General features: G+C 45.5%; 2 protein-coding genes across 2 annotated transcripts in view; one reads left to right on the top strand and one right to left on the bottom strand.

Annotated features, from left to right (window-relative positions):
• Nucleotides 1–15211, bottom strand: part of LOC310676834 (tigger transposable element-derived protein 1-like) — a gene marked incomplete at its 3' end in the record, with an annotated part of 1439559 nt that overhangs the window by 333473 nt on the left and 1090875 nt on the right. The window lies entirely within an intron of this gene.
• LOC310675557 (uncharacterized protein) lies at nt 506–13084 on the top strand. The gene is made up of 6 exons (XM_083436404.1): nt 506–617; nt 1972–2464; nt 2661–2754; nt 3026–3108; nt 4054–4180; nt 10421–13084. The coding sequence occupies exons 2-6, from the start codon at nt 2063–2065 to the stop codon at nt 11845–11847; spliced, it is 2133 nt and encodes a 710-aa protein (XP_083292530.1). The 5' UTR covers nt 506–617; nt 1972–2062; the 3' UTR covers nt 11848–13084.

The raw sequence follows: 15211 nt of genomic DNA, 5'->3' as shown, positions 1-15211 counted from the left end.
AAGCATGCATAAGAAAGTATTACTCATTTACTCATTTAATTTATTACTCATTATTACTCATTTTGGCAGGGGAAAGGTCTCCCTTGGGAGGTGGTGGACTCTCCTTCCTTGGAGGTTTCTAAGCAGAGATCCGACGGCCATCTGGCATGGATGCTTTAGCCGAGATTCCTGCATTGCTGGGGGTTGGACTAGATGACCCTGGGATCCCCTCCTATCTCTGCACTCCGGAATTCTAGGAGGAGCTTCCTTGCCTCCTGCAAAGCCCTTTTGCCTGCAGGCTCTTCCTCTGGTTTCTGGCCAAGGGAGGGAGATGCTCAGAGTCCAGCCAAGAGCCTCACCCCCAAAAGGATATCTGGGTAAGGGCGTAGCCAGGGGGGCAGCTGACCCCCTTAATCCATTAAAAATAATAGAAATCTGAGGTGCTGCCAAGCGAGAGAGGGCTGAGCTGGAGGGACTCGGCTTGGCAAGGGTTAAAGGGAAGTGAGCTGCCTTCCTAGAGAGGACAGGAAGCAAGAGGGGGCCAGGTCCTCCAGAGCCAAGGCCCCTCCCTCCCCAGTCCTTTCCTGCTTTGGGGTCTCTCCTGCAAGGGCCGCCTCGCTGTCCCCTCCTGGGATCTGGTGAGTCTCCTCTCCCCCCCCCCCCAGGGTGCAGTGGGGAGATGGTGGGGGTCCCAGGGCTGCAGCAGGGGAGGATGCCTGGGGGGCCTGATCAGGGAGGGGCCAGGTCTGCCACGCTCTCCTTCCTGGAGATCAGAGGATCCCAAACACACTTGGCCTTCCGCCCCCCCCCTTTCTGAAAAAATCTCCCTTCTTTAAACAAAGGAGTCCCTGGGACTTTAACTCTGTGTGACATCGCTCAGCCTCATTGCAGAACAAAGGAAACATGTGCAAATGGTTTTCCAAAGCTGGACGAGGAGGTAGACTAGCCCCCCCCCCCCAAGAAAACCGCACGTGGAGGAAGGAAGGAAGTTTAGATGGGAGAGAAAGGCCAGGAATAAAGAAAGGGATCCCAGCCCATAGTCTGGCTGCTGCATTGCAGACCAGTTTCCCAGTCGTCTCCCAGGGCAGCCCCACACGGAGGCCACTGCAGCAATCCCCTCGCACCCAGAGCATGGCATCCCAGGATCACATCCTCTCTGTCCCAAAGGGATTGTTGCTTGCAAAGCAGCCAGAAATAGGCGCTGCTACTCACTGAGCCTCCAGGGACCTTGGCATCAATGGCTGTGTGTGTGTGAAGCTATCTAACAAAATTATAATAATAATAATAGTAATAATAATATTAAAATAAAAAATTACCCACCTAAATTTCAATGGAGATGTCTTTGGCCCTGCCCACTTGGCCCTCAGGGGGTTGATCAGATACATACCTGGCCCTCAGAGCAAATAAAAAGGGACCCCACCCCAGGAGTCTGTCTGGAGAGCGGTAGACAGTCCAAGTGCAACAAAAGGAGACAGAAGCAGGGGAGTGTGGGGGGGGAGCAACTTCTGAGGACCCCCGGGTGAGGACCCCACTAGAGCCAAGCATCCATTTTTCACAAGATATAAACGATTCTCTTGTCTGTTGGTTCTGACTTCATGCATTGACTGGAAGGCTGCAGAAACCAGGTTGATTAATCTCCCAGAAATCCCTTCAGTTGCCTCCACATTTTGCATTGCTAGAAGGCTAGAGACTTAGTTCTTCTCCTCTTCCTCCTCTTTCTTTTCAAAAAGATAGCTCATGGTCTGGGATGTGGTGCAATCCTCACCTGGTTCCCAGCAAGACTCATTCATGCTTCCTTAGGGAACCATTCCCCACCTTCAGTTGCCTCCATATTTTGCATTGCAATCTTCTTTCTAGGAGAGCTGCTTCTTCTTCTTCTTCTTCTTCTTCTTCTTCTTCTTCAGAAAATAGCTTATGATTTGCATGCTAAGGGAAGCTTTTTCTTCCTCTGACCTACAAATTCTGTAACAAAAGAATGCATTTGTTTTGTAGGATTTCCTTGAGCTTTTCATTACGACAGACAGAACTTGTCAGAAGACCAAAGGATTTCTTCTGATCTCTCAGAGGCTTCCTGAGAGCACAGATGGATGAGCAAGATTCAGCTGGCCCTGAGGCAGGAAGAGGCCCTGCCAGCCAAACTGGGAGCAATGGGGGATTCTGGGAAAACCCAGTGCAGAAGATCCTGGGTGAGGAGGACACCCTCCGCTCAGAGGTGCAGAGCCAGCAGTTGAGGCAGTTCTGCTGCCAGGAGGCCAAAGGACCCCGAGAGGTTTGCAGTCAACTCTACCACTTTTGCCACCAGTGGCTGAAGCCAGAAAGGCACACGAAAGCTGAGATGCTGGACCTGGTGATCTTGGAGCAGTTCCTGGCTGTCCTTCCCCCGGAGATGGAGAGCTGGGTGAGGGAATGCGGAGCGGAGACCAGTTCCCAGGCGGTGGCCCTGGCCGAAGGTTTCCTCCTGAGTCAGGCAGAGGAGAGAAAGCAGGTGAGAGAGACTTTCCTCTGGATACTCCCAAGGGGCTCCAAACAGGACAGAGAACATCCCATAATGGTCTGCTGATGGCCCATTCGTTTTCTGGGAAAGCATCCATGGAATGAGATCTCGTACCCTTCAAGTCTTTGTCATTCTCTTTCTAATATTTCTCACCATTCTCTGTTTTGAATCCTTGTTTCTTTCTCAGGGAAAGGATCTCTTTGCAGAAATGGACCTGGATTCCTGTGAGGCAGAGAGGCCTCCGTTGGACACCAGAGAGAGGCCACTGGGTAAGGAGGAAGGTGGTTTTCTCCGTTTGGCCTCATTCTGTTGGTTTTCCAACTCATCTGAGGGTTCTTTTCATCTTGCTTTGGGGGGAGACAGTTGGGAACAAGGGTCCAGAGGAGGGGAGATGTATTTCTGCACAACAAACACATGAAATGGGCACAAACGTCCAAATGCTCTCAGTAGGTAAGTCCTTCTCAAAGGTCCATCTGCAGTTAGAGATGCCCTGTTTCACCTGTGAGAGAAGCAGGCACTCCGGGCGTCCTGCTTACCATTTTTCTCTTGCAGGTGGCAGAATGATGCCGGCAAGACCTCCTGATCCATCTTTTCATGGGGGCAGAAGGGAAGAAGCGGCTGTGGAACCAGATCAGGTCAGGGGAAGCTGCCTTGTGGGGACAGAGGCCGAGGGATGGAGCAATGTCATGGACTGGTTGGGCACAGAGGAATGGTGGGCGGCAGCAGCCAGGGAACCAGGAAGGGAAGACGGCTCAGAGCCGAAGGAGTGGAGGTAGAAGAAGGATGGGTGGTCAGAGGGGGAAGAGGGAGAAACCTGGGAAGAGGAGGTGTCAGAAGCTGAAGGGCTTACAGGACTTAGTGAGCTGGGAGACTCTGTGGCAGAATGCAGTGCAGAATCAGAGGCAGAAGAGGAAGGAGGCGAGTGAGAGATGAAGGTCGAGAGGCAGAGGTGAGTCAGGATAATGAAGAGCCACCGGTGGCTCCCTCTCCTTTTGCCAGAAGCCACCCTCCCTGCTTGTATCTCAGAGCCAGGAGACCCCCTGCATTGCAGGAATCTCTGCTAGATCACCCAAGACAGATGGCCATCGAAAACAGGCTTATTTTATTTCTGGATTGATCACTGAATGCTCAGATTGGTTTCTAAGCAGTGGACAAATGAGAACAAATAGTGGCTTGGATTCACCTAACCAGCCCAATCTACTGCAAAATGGGGCTTGCTCCACATTCCTCCCCCTCTCCATGCCCCCATGACCCCCTTGGATTTGGCTCTAGGGCATTGGGAGGGAACTCCCCAGAACAGCTCACGAGGAGAGGAGAAAGTGGATCCTTCCATCGGGGAAACTGGAATGCTTGCGTAGGCAGGATGAATTGGAAGATACATTGTGGAGTATCACCTATTTGCACAAAGACGAATACCCATTATTAGAACGCAGAATAAAATAAGCATCCATATTTAAAATGTGCAGCAAAGCAATCCTATTGAAACAACATCACAATTAACAGGAAGGAAACAACAGAGCATTGTGGAGCAGATCATATTTCTGCTGTCTCAGAGGAGGACATTTCCCTTTTTCTTTTAGGGGCCACTGTGCTTTGAAGATGTTGCTGTTCGTTTCACGGACGAGGAGTGGGCGTTGCTGGATCCTGACCAGAGAGCTCTGCATAAGGACGTCATGGAGGAGAATCGTGGGATCGTGGCCTCTCTTGGTAAGGCTCCCTGTGGGATCGCCATATCAGCCTGGAACTTCAAAAAATACCTCTATGGGACCAACCTCATATATTTTTACAGAGCTCAACAGCACCCCCTATAACACCTAGGAAATTAACACCCCCACAATAAATAGTAAATTACAGTTTTTTCTTTGAACAATCTTCCTCAAATTATTCCTTTTTCTACCACAATTGGGCTGGTCTGAACTTCTTATTAGTTAGGGTTATTAGTTAATCACATACAGCAAAAAAAATAAAAAGTCATTCCCCCCCCCTTTCAATTCCATTGCCTTCCATTCCACATACCATGTCTGTAGTACTTTGATGTAATCTTCCGTCTCAGTCTTCTTCATTTCAGTGGTAAAATTGTTAGCAGATAAAAATATGCTGCCTCTCTTGAAGCATGTGCGTTATCTTTCACCATTTTTTTTTCCTTTTAAGTAACGCAACTAATTTCGCACCTGGAAGTAGCTTTGGAGTTCCGAGGCCCGCCGAGGGTTGTGCACCCAGTGCCTCACCCCCTCCTTCTTCTGAACTCGGGGGTGATTTATGGCAACAGCGGGTGAAAACTGCATCTCTCCCCCCTGGAGAGATGAGGTAGACTGATTTACTCCCCATAATCAGCCTCTAATTACCTCGTGTGAGCTGGATAGATGTTAATATCCACCATCTTCCAAGGCGCCCCTAGCGGCCCCTGGGCTGGTCTGAACTTCTGAGGCCATCTTAAATGTCAGCTTCAGAATTGTTAGGAAAGCTAAGTAGCTTCAGGTTTTTGTTTTTGCTCCTATCAGTCTTGGGTTGACCAAAGAGGCGACTGGCAGCGAAGCTCAGGTGCTGCCAGCAAGAGAAGAAGCAGGCCTAGGGAGAGGAGAGTTAGCAGCGGAAGGCAGAGAGGAGGGGGAGAGCAACTGTAATCTGAGCTCTGAACAAAGGGGAGAAGAAAAAGAGAGACAGAGTTGCAGACAGCTGTGTGAGAGCTACAGGAGTGAGTCAGACGCTGGAATGCAGGAAGCATTCTCTGCCAAAAAGATACTGGAAGAGAAGGTGGGGGCTTCCGTGCTGGGGAAGGGGGAGGAGCTCAGTCCGGGCAACTCCATCTTGTGGGGAGGACGATGAGTAGAGGAGCTCCGTCCAAGTTTGTTGTTTTAGCAATAAATCTGAAATTATTAACAGCCAGAGTCGTCTCACGTTTGTGGGAGAGACCAAGCCTTAACAAGGACTGACATTGGAGATGGAGGGGATGCCATGACTGGGCCAAACAAAATCCATCCCAGAGAAGAGCTAGGCTTATGGAATCTCAGGTAGTAGTATCAGTGATGAGGATGATGATGATAAAGTGGTACTTTGGTTTACAATCATAAGCTTTTCCAGAACAGGTACCACTGTAGTAATAATATATATATTTTTTAATAATATTTATTAGATTTTCCACAAATACAAAACCAAAGTTGCAAAAACAAAAAGTTCAAATACAGCAAAGTAGAAAGAGGAAAAAAGGGGGGGGGACAAAAACCCAAAAATACATGAAAAACACCCTCCCTCCACCCCACCAACACAAAAAGAGCACAAAAAACAAACACATTCAAAAAGAAAAAAGAATTTCCATTTTTCAAATTCCATCTTTCAATAACTTATTTCCTCGGCCTCCTCCCACCTCCCTTTTTGTATTCCAGTTATTAATCAGATCAGCAAATTCTTTCCATCTTTCACTGCTTACTCACTTATTTACCTTATTCCATTTAAACCTTATTCTCTCATCAGTGTCACCAAGTAAGTAAGCATCTAAATTTTTTTTTCCAAACTCCAATTCACTAAATAAAAAAAAAGAAAAGAAAAAAACCTTAGATCTTATACTCTTGAATCCTATTATCATATACCCTTATATCCTAATATCTTAAATCTTTATCTTATTTCCACTAAACCAGATAGAGACATTCCACCATCTCCCAAAAATTCTTAATCATACAATATTATGCTAAATACTATTTTTAAAAGTTCCCAATTTTTCCCACCATCTCTTCCCCCTGGTTTCGGATTCTGCCAGTCCTTTTTACAAATTTTATCAGTCTTTCCTGTCAGCGAATTAATTCCCTCAACCCGGTTCCCTTATGTCCGAGGCTCTTAAATCATCTCCCTGGACTGCCTGCAAGTTTCTTTTCCAGCCTGAAATTGAGTCCCAAAGAACTTCTTTCCCGACGTCTCCTTTAATCCTCTTCAGCACGCTTGCCCAAACTCCATATTTCAATTTATAAACCAAGAAGTATTCCAAAGCGTACTCCACAGTCTCTTTGGGGTTGCGGAAATCCATCTTTCCAAACTTTCCCACAGTGCCGCCCTCCAACATGTTGATAATCCACCCTGCTTTACTCAATCTAAGTGGGGCACTGCCTCTCCAAGTCAGTTCTTCAACCTCCATAACCTCAAACTTATGTTTATGTCCATCAATTTGAGGCCCTAATACTGGGGCTTCCACATGAAATTCCTCTTGCAGAGACAGAACTGGTTCAGATTGTTCCGTCCTCTTCTCCGATGCTCGTCCTTGCAAAGTTGGTTCCACTTCCCGAACCGCACCTGTTGAATTGCTCACTTTCTGTACCAAGCTAGATACATTTTGTTTCAACTCAGAGATACCCAGTTCAAGAATGCCCACTTTGTTTATAACTTGTTCCAGCAGAGCTGTTATTCTATCAGCCATGTTCCCAGGCTTTCCTTGGTTTTCCAGTGTTATCTGCTGCTCTTCAAGGCCATTTGTCTGTAACCTCCACAAAATTTTCCATCCAAAGATGTAACAGTCACAGTTACGCCCTCTATCTGCAAGTTTCCTTTAGTTATTTTTCATTCGAGTTTCAGTTACAAAGTTACAGATCAGCTCCTTTCCTTCCAAATACCACAAAGTCAGTACCTAAAAATATCTATCCCTGATCATCCTTCCATAAAGATATACTCCATTCCTCCGTTATTGTTATTTTTAAGTTATAAAACTCTGACAGCCCGATCCCAGGCTTGAGACGGTAGTAAATTAGGTCGTTTTTTTGCTATCCTGCAGGTCTCAATCTTCCACCAAAGAAGTCTCCCCCCCTTCCCACTGTAGTAATAATAATAATTTTTTGTAATGGCTTGGCTCTCCCACAGAAGCGAGACACCGGCAGTAATTATCTCGGGTTTATTGCTCAAACACATAAATCACTCCGGAGCTCTTTCACTCCGTGTGTGACTTCAAGTTTGCAGTTGCCAAGTCTAAACTCCGCCCCTTTCTCTTCTTCCAAGAGGGAGAAAAACCCTTTCGCTTCTGCTCTTTCCCCTCCTCTCGCTGACCTTTTCGCGCCTTTGAGTTTTTGGGCTAGCTATTCCTGGCCTCTCCCCTTCTGTCTCTGAGCTAAGATTGGTATTTTGTGGATCTTTGCTATCTGCTGCCTGCTCTCTGTTCTCTGAAGCTCTGCCACTCGGCTGCCCCTCCTCCCGCTGACATTCCAGCTCACATTCCAGTTTCCTTATCTCTCTTTGCCTGCTTTCATACATTCCAGCCTCTGTCAGCTCCGGAACAAAGCTGACATTTTTATTTCTACCCTACCCATCAGGCTGGGTTGCCCCAGCCACTCTGGGCGGCTTCCAACACATATATAAACATGAAACATAAATAATAATATTCTGATCCCATACAAAAAGAACATTAACTTAAAATGAACAACTTATACTGGTGGCCAAAATTGTGGAAACCATTTGTGAAAAAATGTGAAACCATTGGTAACCTTTAGCTTTCATTACGGCCTTACAACGCCTTCCCATGAAGTTTTTAGTTCTGCAGCTGTGAGAATGTGAAACCCAGACTGAATTATTCCCTCTTTTAATTGGGCTTTATTGCTGGGTGGCCTTTGATTAACAAGTTTCTTTAGTCGGCCCCATAGAATTCCGATTGGGTTAAAGTTTGAGCTATTCCCAGGACATTCTGGCAGTGGAATAGGATTATCTTGAAAGCACCGTTTGCACACAGCAGCAACATGACATGGAGCTGAATCTTGTTGAAATAGAAAAATAGATAGATAGATAGATATAGATAATTAATATTTGCTTTCGTAGATTTTCACGGGTACAGGAATGCAGGTTTTGGTGTCCTCGGGTGTCTTCCCGTGTAAAAGTTGGGGTGTCTAGGCGACGTTTCGACGAGGTCTCACTCGTCATCTTCAGGCTGGTGCTTTCGGCTTCTTGTTACTGGAACAGAGCAGGATCTCAGTGTTTGAGTTCCTATAAATACTGTTGAGGAGGTGTGGTGTATAGCCTCCAATGTTCTGGGCAGAGAGGAGGTTCCCAGGCTAGTGTGCCTTTTCTTCTTTTGTTCCTTAATTACTTGAGGGATATCTTGAGTGATTTCTTGAGTGATTTCCTGAATCCCACTTAGGTGGGTCATTAGGTGTGGATTAGTTGCTAAAGCCTTCGTGTCTTGAACTCTTGAACTTTGTGAAGAGTTTTTCTGAGAAGATGGCTGTACTGCACTTGGAAATCACTCAAGAAATCACTCAAGATATCCCTCAAGTAATTAAGGAACAAAAGAAGAAAAGGCACACTAGCCTGGGAACCTCCTCTCTGCCCAGAACATTGGAGGCTATACACCACACCTCCTCAACAGTATTTATAGGAACTCAAACACTGAGATCCTGCTCTGTTCCAGTAACAAGAAGCCGAAAGCACCAGCCTGAAGATGACGAGTGAGACCTCGTCGAAACGTCGCCTAGACACCCCAACTTTTACACGGGAAGACACCCGAGGACACCAAAACCAGATAATTAATATATATCTATATATGCTTCAGTATCAGGGAAAAGATCGCCTGCGGAAGGCTTCAGTTTGGGCTAAAGTATTTCATTTATGTGTTTTGGGGCATTTACATTCCCATTAATGACGCAAATTCTGCCCACACCTTTTGCTGCCATACAACCCCAGATCATCACACTATCTGGGTGTTTCATGGTCGGTGTAATGCAAGTAGGATGTAAATCTTCTCTGATTCTTCTCCTCACGTATTTCATGCCATCACTACCAAGCAAGGAGATTTGGGTCTCATCCCTCCAAATAACACTGTCCCATTGTTCCACTGTCCACTTAACAAGGGTTTAGTCATGGCGTGGTGTAGTGGTTAAGAGCGGTAGACTCGTAATCTGGTGAACCGGGTTCGCGTCTCCACTCCTCCACATGCAGCTGCTGGGTGACCTTGGGCCAGTCACACTTCTTTGAAGTCTCTCAGCCCCACTCACCTCACAGAGTGTTTGTTGTGGGGGAGGAAGGGAAAGGAGAATGTTAGCTGCTTTGAGACTCCTGATGGGGAGTGAAAGGTGGGATATCAAATCCAAGCTCCTCTTCTTCTTCTTCTTCTTCTTCTTCTTCTTTAATCTTTTCAAGCTTTGCTTGAGAGATAACAATGGCTTTTTCCTTAGAACTCTAACATTTTGACCAGTCCTTGCACTCAACTTCACATTGCATTGCGCCATGTAATCTTGTATACACCCAGATGATATTCTTCTGTCATGTAGGGACAGTCTCTCCATTCTTCGATCTTCACTTGCCTTTGTGCACCTTTTCCTCCCTTTAACGGTATGATTTTATGGTCACTGAGTCTCCTTATACCTCTACCAAAATATAGAAATGCCAGCTTTGGTTAAGTTTTCCCCAATCTTTCTTCTAATTTCTTCATAACTGTAGCCCTGTTCACTTAATATTACAATTTTGCATCGCTTTCTGGGTGACCAGTCAACTCTTTGTGCCATTTCCATAATTTTATTATGTTTTTCAACCTCACTAAATGGAAGAAGACAGAAAACCAACCAACTTGTTAGCAATCACGTAACACACTGACAAAAGTAAACCTAAACAAGTTGTGCTTCCTTTTTCTGGTTATTTGGCTATAATGTTTGGTAGAATATGGATAATTAAACAAACTTTGTTGAATTGCATTCTTGATTAAATTATCTTTCCATTGATATATAATTTTATGATAGTACTCCAAAAGAAGCAGAGTTTTGAGCTATCAAACCTCTGAAATGCACTTTTCTCCAAAAGGCTTCTGCAATTTTGACCACTACTGTATATCAAACAAAGCAACATTCAACAACACATCAGAATATCATAATAAATATGTTGGTTAATGACAAACAACACAGGTAATGAACATCTCCTACCCCGAGCTCCCTTCAGTTCTTCTCCATTTGTTCATGAGTGTCTAACCCCTTTTTGTCTCCATTCCAGATTGCAATGAATCTGAAATCGAGAACAAAGGTGACCAAGATAAAATCCCCAGAGAGGAGAAGCCATGTAAAAATTTAGAGTGTGGAGAAAGCTGCAGTCAGAGCTCCCATTCCACTTCCCATCAACAAAATCTCATTGGAAAGAAACCATATCAGTGTGTGGAATGTGGAAAGAGCTTCAGCCAGAGCTCCTCTCTCACTTCCCATCAAAGAATTCATTCAGGGGAGAAACCCTATCAGTGTGTGGAATGTGGAAAGAGCTTCAGGAGGAAGGACATTCTCACATTTCATCAAAGAATTCATACAGGGGAGAAACCCTATCAGTGTGTAGAATGTGGAAAGAGCTTCACTCACAGCTTCAGTCTCACTTCCCATAAGCGAATTCATACAGGGGAGAAACCCTATCAGTGTGTAGAATGTGGAAAGACCTTCAGTCACAGCTCTGGTCTCATTTCCCATAAGCGAATTCATACAGGGGAGAAACCCTATCAGTGTGTTGAATGTGGAATGAGCTTCAGGCACAGCTCCAGTCTCACCTCCCATAAGCGAATTCATACGGGGGAGAAACCCTATCAGTGCACGGAATGTGGAAAGAGCTTTAGTCAGAGCTCCTCTCTCACTTCCCATCACATAATTCATACAGGGGAGAAACCCTATCAGTGTGTAGAATGTGGAAAGAGCTTCAGGAAGAGCTGCGATCTCACTTGCCATCAAATAATTCATACAGGGGAGAAACCCTTTCAGTGCTTTGAATGTGGAAAGAGCTTCAGGCATAGCCACAGTCTCACTTCCCATCACAGAATTCATACAGGGGAGAAACCCTATGAATGTGTGGAATGTGGAAAGTGCTTCAGGAAGAGCTCCCATCTCACTTCCCATCAAAGAATTCATACAAGGGAGAAACGCTATCAGTGCATGGAATGTGGAAAGAGCTTTAGTCACAGCCAGAGTCTCACTTTCCATCAAAGAATTCATACAGGGGAGAAACCCTATGAATGTGTGGAATGTGGAAAGAGCTTCAGGAAGAGCTCCCATCTCACTTCCCATCAAAGAATTCATACAGGGGAGAAACCCTATCAGTGTGTGGAATGTGGAAAGAGCTTCAGGAAGAGCTGCAGTCTCACTTCCCATCAAAGAATTCATACAGGGGAGAAACCCTATCAGTGTGTGGAATGTGGAAAGAGCTTCAGGAAGAGCTGCAATCTCACTTCCCATCAAAGAGTTCATACAGGGGAGAAACCCTATCAGTGTGTGGAATGTGGAAAGAGCTTTGGTACGAGCTGCAATCTCACTTCCCATCAAAGAATTCATACAGGGGAGAAACCCTATCAGTGTGTGGAATGTGGAAAGAGCTTCAGTCAAAGCTCCAAACTCACTTCCCATAAAAGAATCCATGCAAACGTCGGGGAAACCATTATACAGCTTTAGGAGCGAAGAAATCCACACTTTTATTACCTTGCATTTGGCTGATTGACATCTAATGCCTTTTTAACATGTGGTGTTTTGTGTTTTTATGTTGTAAGCATCCTGAGACCTGTAGGTATAGGAATAGGCGCCAATGCTTAAAGACCTAGGCGTCTCCCCCCCCCCCTAAAATATTTAAGGAGGCCTGTGGGGTTTGCCCTCCTAGGCGTGTGGCATCATACTGGATAATAAGGAAAGGGTTAACTAAGTGTAAAATGATTAACCAATAGGAACCCAAGGGGAGGAGTTAGAGTTGTTAAGAAGTGAGTCTGGAGTTAGAGAAGGGAGAGGGAGGATAAGTCTGTGGGTTGGGCTAGTTTGATGCGAGAAAGTGAGAGAATCTGTTAAGAGGAGTCAGTTAAACAGCTGGGATAATCAGTTAGAAGGTATTAGGAAGGTTTAGGCTGGTAATGAAACTAAGAAACTGATAAGAAAAATGATCTGAAACCATAAACTTGTTAATGCTTATAAAATAAACTTGTTTATTTGGTTTAATGTTAACAACTGTCTGAACTCAGTGTGTACCCGAGAGAAATGGGTTGGTGGCAACGGCGAAGTGATCACAGTGGTGGCACAGGGATGAATAGACCGTCAAACGTCCGGGGACCCTGTGTGATCGCCACAAGGCTACCCCCCAGGGTTTTTTTTGTTTTTCCCCAAACACAGCCTTTTATTCTTCCGCAACTTACCATACAATTTCTCTTTCAATTTGCCCTCTTAGAAAATAAAAAAATAAATGCACAAAGGTCACAAAGAAAACAAAATACAAGAAAATACAAATGTGGACAGGTCCCATCTTTACGGGTCAAACTTGGGTCCCCAGTAGCTCCCGGACTACAGTTCCCATCATCACTCCCCATTGGTCCTGCTAGCTAGGGGTGATGGGAGTTGTAATCCAAAAACAGCTGGAGACCCAAGTTTGCTTTAAAGGGAAAGTAGGCTGGCCCTGTGACACCCTCTGCTGGACAAAAGCACTGCCCCAGAATCTGACCTCCCCCCCCCCCAGTACTGCTAATTGGAATTTATAGAGCGCAAAACTGAAGTTTGATCGGCACTTCAACCTCTAGGGAGCTTCTAGGTGCTTTATGTGCCACCTAGAGTACCCACAGAATTGTGGCTTCTACTGGCAACACACATAGGAGAACAAATGAAAGACAAACACAAGGGGCAGGAAAAAACCTGGAAAGGGCCATACCAAATGGACATCTGGTGTGAAGAGGTCACTTTCCCCACTGCTGAACAATGCTACAGGTAGAGGATGTGAAATGCTAAAAGTGTTCTCCGGGGCAAGGGGAGCTGCTGGGAAATTGAAGTACGGGCTCAAAATATTACTTTTTAAAAAAGTTAATGCCATTATAGCCATTGCCATTCAAATGGTGTGCATATATCATGTGATTGATTGTGCAAGGCGGGCCTTACCTGGCCCCCCACCAATATTTTATTCAAGTCAGCACCACTGGGTTGGTTGGTTTACAAATTAAATAAATACAGTGGTGCCCCGCAAGACGAATGCCTCGCAAGACGGAAAACCCGCAAGACGAAAGGGTTTTCCGTCTGCAGAGGTGCTTCGCAAGATGAATTTCCCTATGGGCTTGCTTCGCAAGACGAAAAATGACGAAAATTTTCGGGGGTTTTTTTTGCTCCAAAACCCCTTATTTTGAATCGCTAAGCTGCTAAAAGCATTTTAGCAGCAAAACCGTTAACCCCCCCCTTAAAAAGCCGTTTTTAGCCCTTTTTTAGCCAATAGCGCTAATAGCGCTACTCCGTCAATGGGCTTGCTTCGCAAGACGAAAAAAACGCAAGACGAAAAGACCCGCGAAACGGATTCTTTTCGTCTTGCGAGGCACCACTGTACATAAATCTCCTTCCTTTGCACATGTCAATATCCTCATTTATTATTTTTAAAATTTATTCACCCTTCATCTGAAGATTTTACAACATACAGGATGAAAGCATGGCTTTCTCAAAAACAAGTCAAGCCAGAGAAATCTCTCCTTTTCTTTTTTTTTGGATGGAGTTACAACTTTGTTGATCAGGGGACTGCTGTGGAAATTGTGCATCTTGATTTCAGTGAGGCTTTTGACAAAGTCCTCTGTGAGATTTATGTGAGGAAGCTGGTAAAATGTGGGCTGAATGAGATACAGTGGTACCTCGCAAGACAAAAAACTCGCAAGACGAAAGAGTTTTTTGAGTTGCTTCGCAAGACGAATTTCCCTATGGGCTTGTTTCGCAAGACGTTTTCGTCTTGCGCCTTTTTCTTAAAACCATCAATGCATTCCTATGGGAAACCGTGCTTTGCAAGACGAAAAATTCACAAGACGAAGAAAAAAACCTCGGAGAACGAATTAATTTCGTCTTGCGAGGCACCACTGTATATGTCTTAGGACATCAAAATGGGAAAGTGGATTTTAAACTGACTGAAGAGGTTTTATGCCCTTGGGAATTTGGTCTCTTAAATCTACCCCTTCGCCTTCCGTTTCTGTGCTCTGCTCTGGTTCGCCAGAAGTGGCTTAGTTATGCCAGCCACATGACCCGGAAGCTGTACGCCGGCTCCCTCAGCCAACAAGGCAAGATGAGCGCCGCAACCCCAGAGTCGGCCATGACTGGACCTAATGGTCAGGGGTCCCTTTACCTTTACCTATGCATTATAGAAGGGGCGTCCAACTTCCAAGATTTCATTCTAGGAATTTGCAAAACAACATCAAACCTTGCGTTACATGAAATACATTCGACAAACACAAGACGTAACCGGCTGTGGATTCACATAAACAATACTCTTCTATATATTCTTATCACAATATCAAATGTTTATCTTGCACATAAACAACACATAAAGTGCAATAAATCAGTTCATTCATAAAGACCAAATGTCTGCTAGTTTCTGTTCCACATATGTTCATAAAGTCCAAATTGGAGCCTGCTACAGTTCCACAGTGTAGCAGTGTTGCACATGCCTCCATTGTAGGAACCGCATTCCTGACCCAGAATTTCACAGGACGTCCCTACGATGATTTCCCTTTCAAACAGGATACGTGAACCTAGGCCAGTAGGGTCCTCCTCTCCGGCGGCCCCAGAACGGCCTCCGCTGTCCGGTGCTTGGACACCTGAAGGGCATGGAGGCCTCTCAGGGCAACTGCCTGGCAGCTCTGCATCACCTGGAGCCAGAGATCTTGCTCTGGCTCCAGCAAAAGTCAGACTGTCATTTTCCCGCAACTGAGAGTCCTGGCAGCGGGGAGCAGGTCTTTGGGAACGTTGACAGCTATGCTCTCCCTACTCTTGTTTCCTCCAATACTCACCATTGCTGGATGACGAAAGCCTGTGGCACATC

This window comes from Podarcis tiliguerta (assembly GCF_965153285.1).
Source record: "Podarcis tiliguerta genome assembly, chromosome: 4".
Lineage (NCBI taxonomy): Eukaryota > Metazoa > Chordata > Lepidosauria > Squamata > Lacertidae > Podarcis > Podarcis tiliguerta.
The sequence above is the reverse complement of the archived record's forward strand: the minus strand, read 5'-3'. Positions and strand labels throughout refer to the sequence as shown.

Bases quoted from the DNA above. Each gene is read 5' to 3' on its own strand.
- LOC310675557 (XM_083436404.1), top strand. From the start codon at position 2,063: ATGGATGAGCAAGATTCAGCTGGCCCTGAGGCAGGAAGAGGCCCTGCC. The intron at 2,755-3,025 runs GTGGTTTTCTCC...TTTCTCTTGCAG, and splicing joins GCCACTGGGTAAGGAGGAAG to GTGGCAGAATGATGCCGGCA. The intron at 4,181-10,420 runs GTAAGGCTCCCT...TCTCCATTCCAG, and splicing joins TGGGATCGTGGCCTCTCTTG to ATTGCAATGAATCTGAAATC.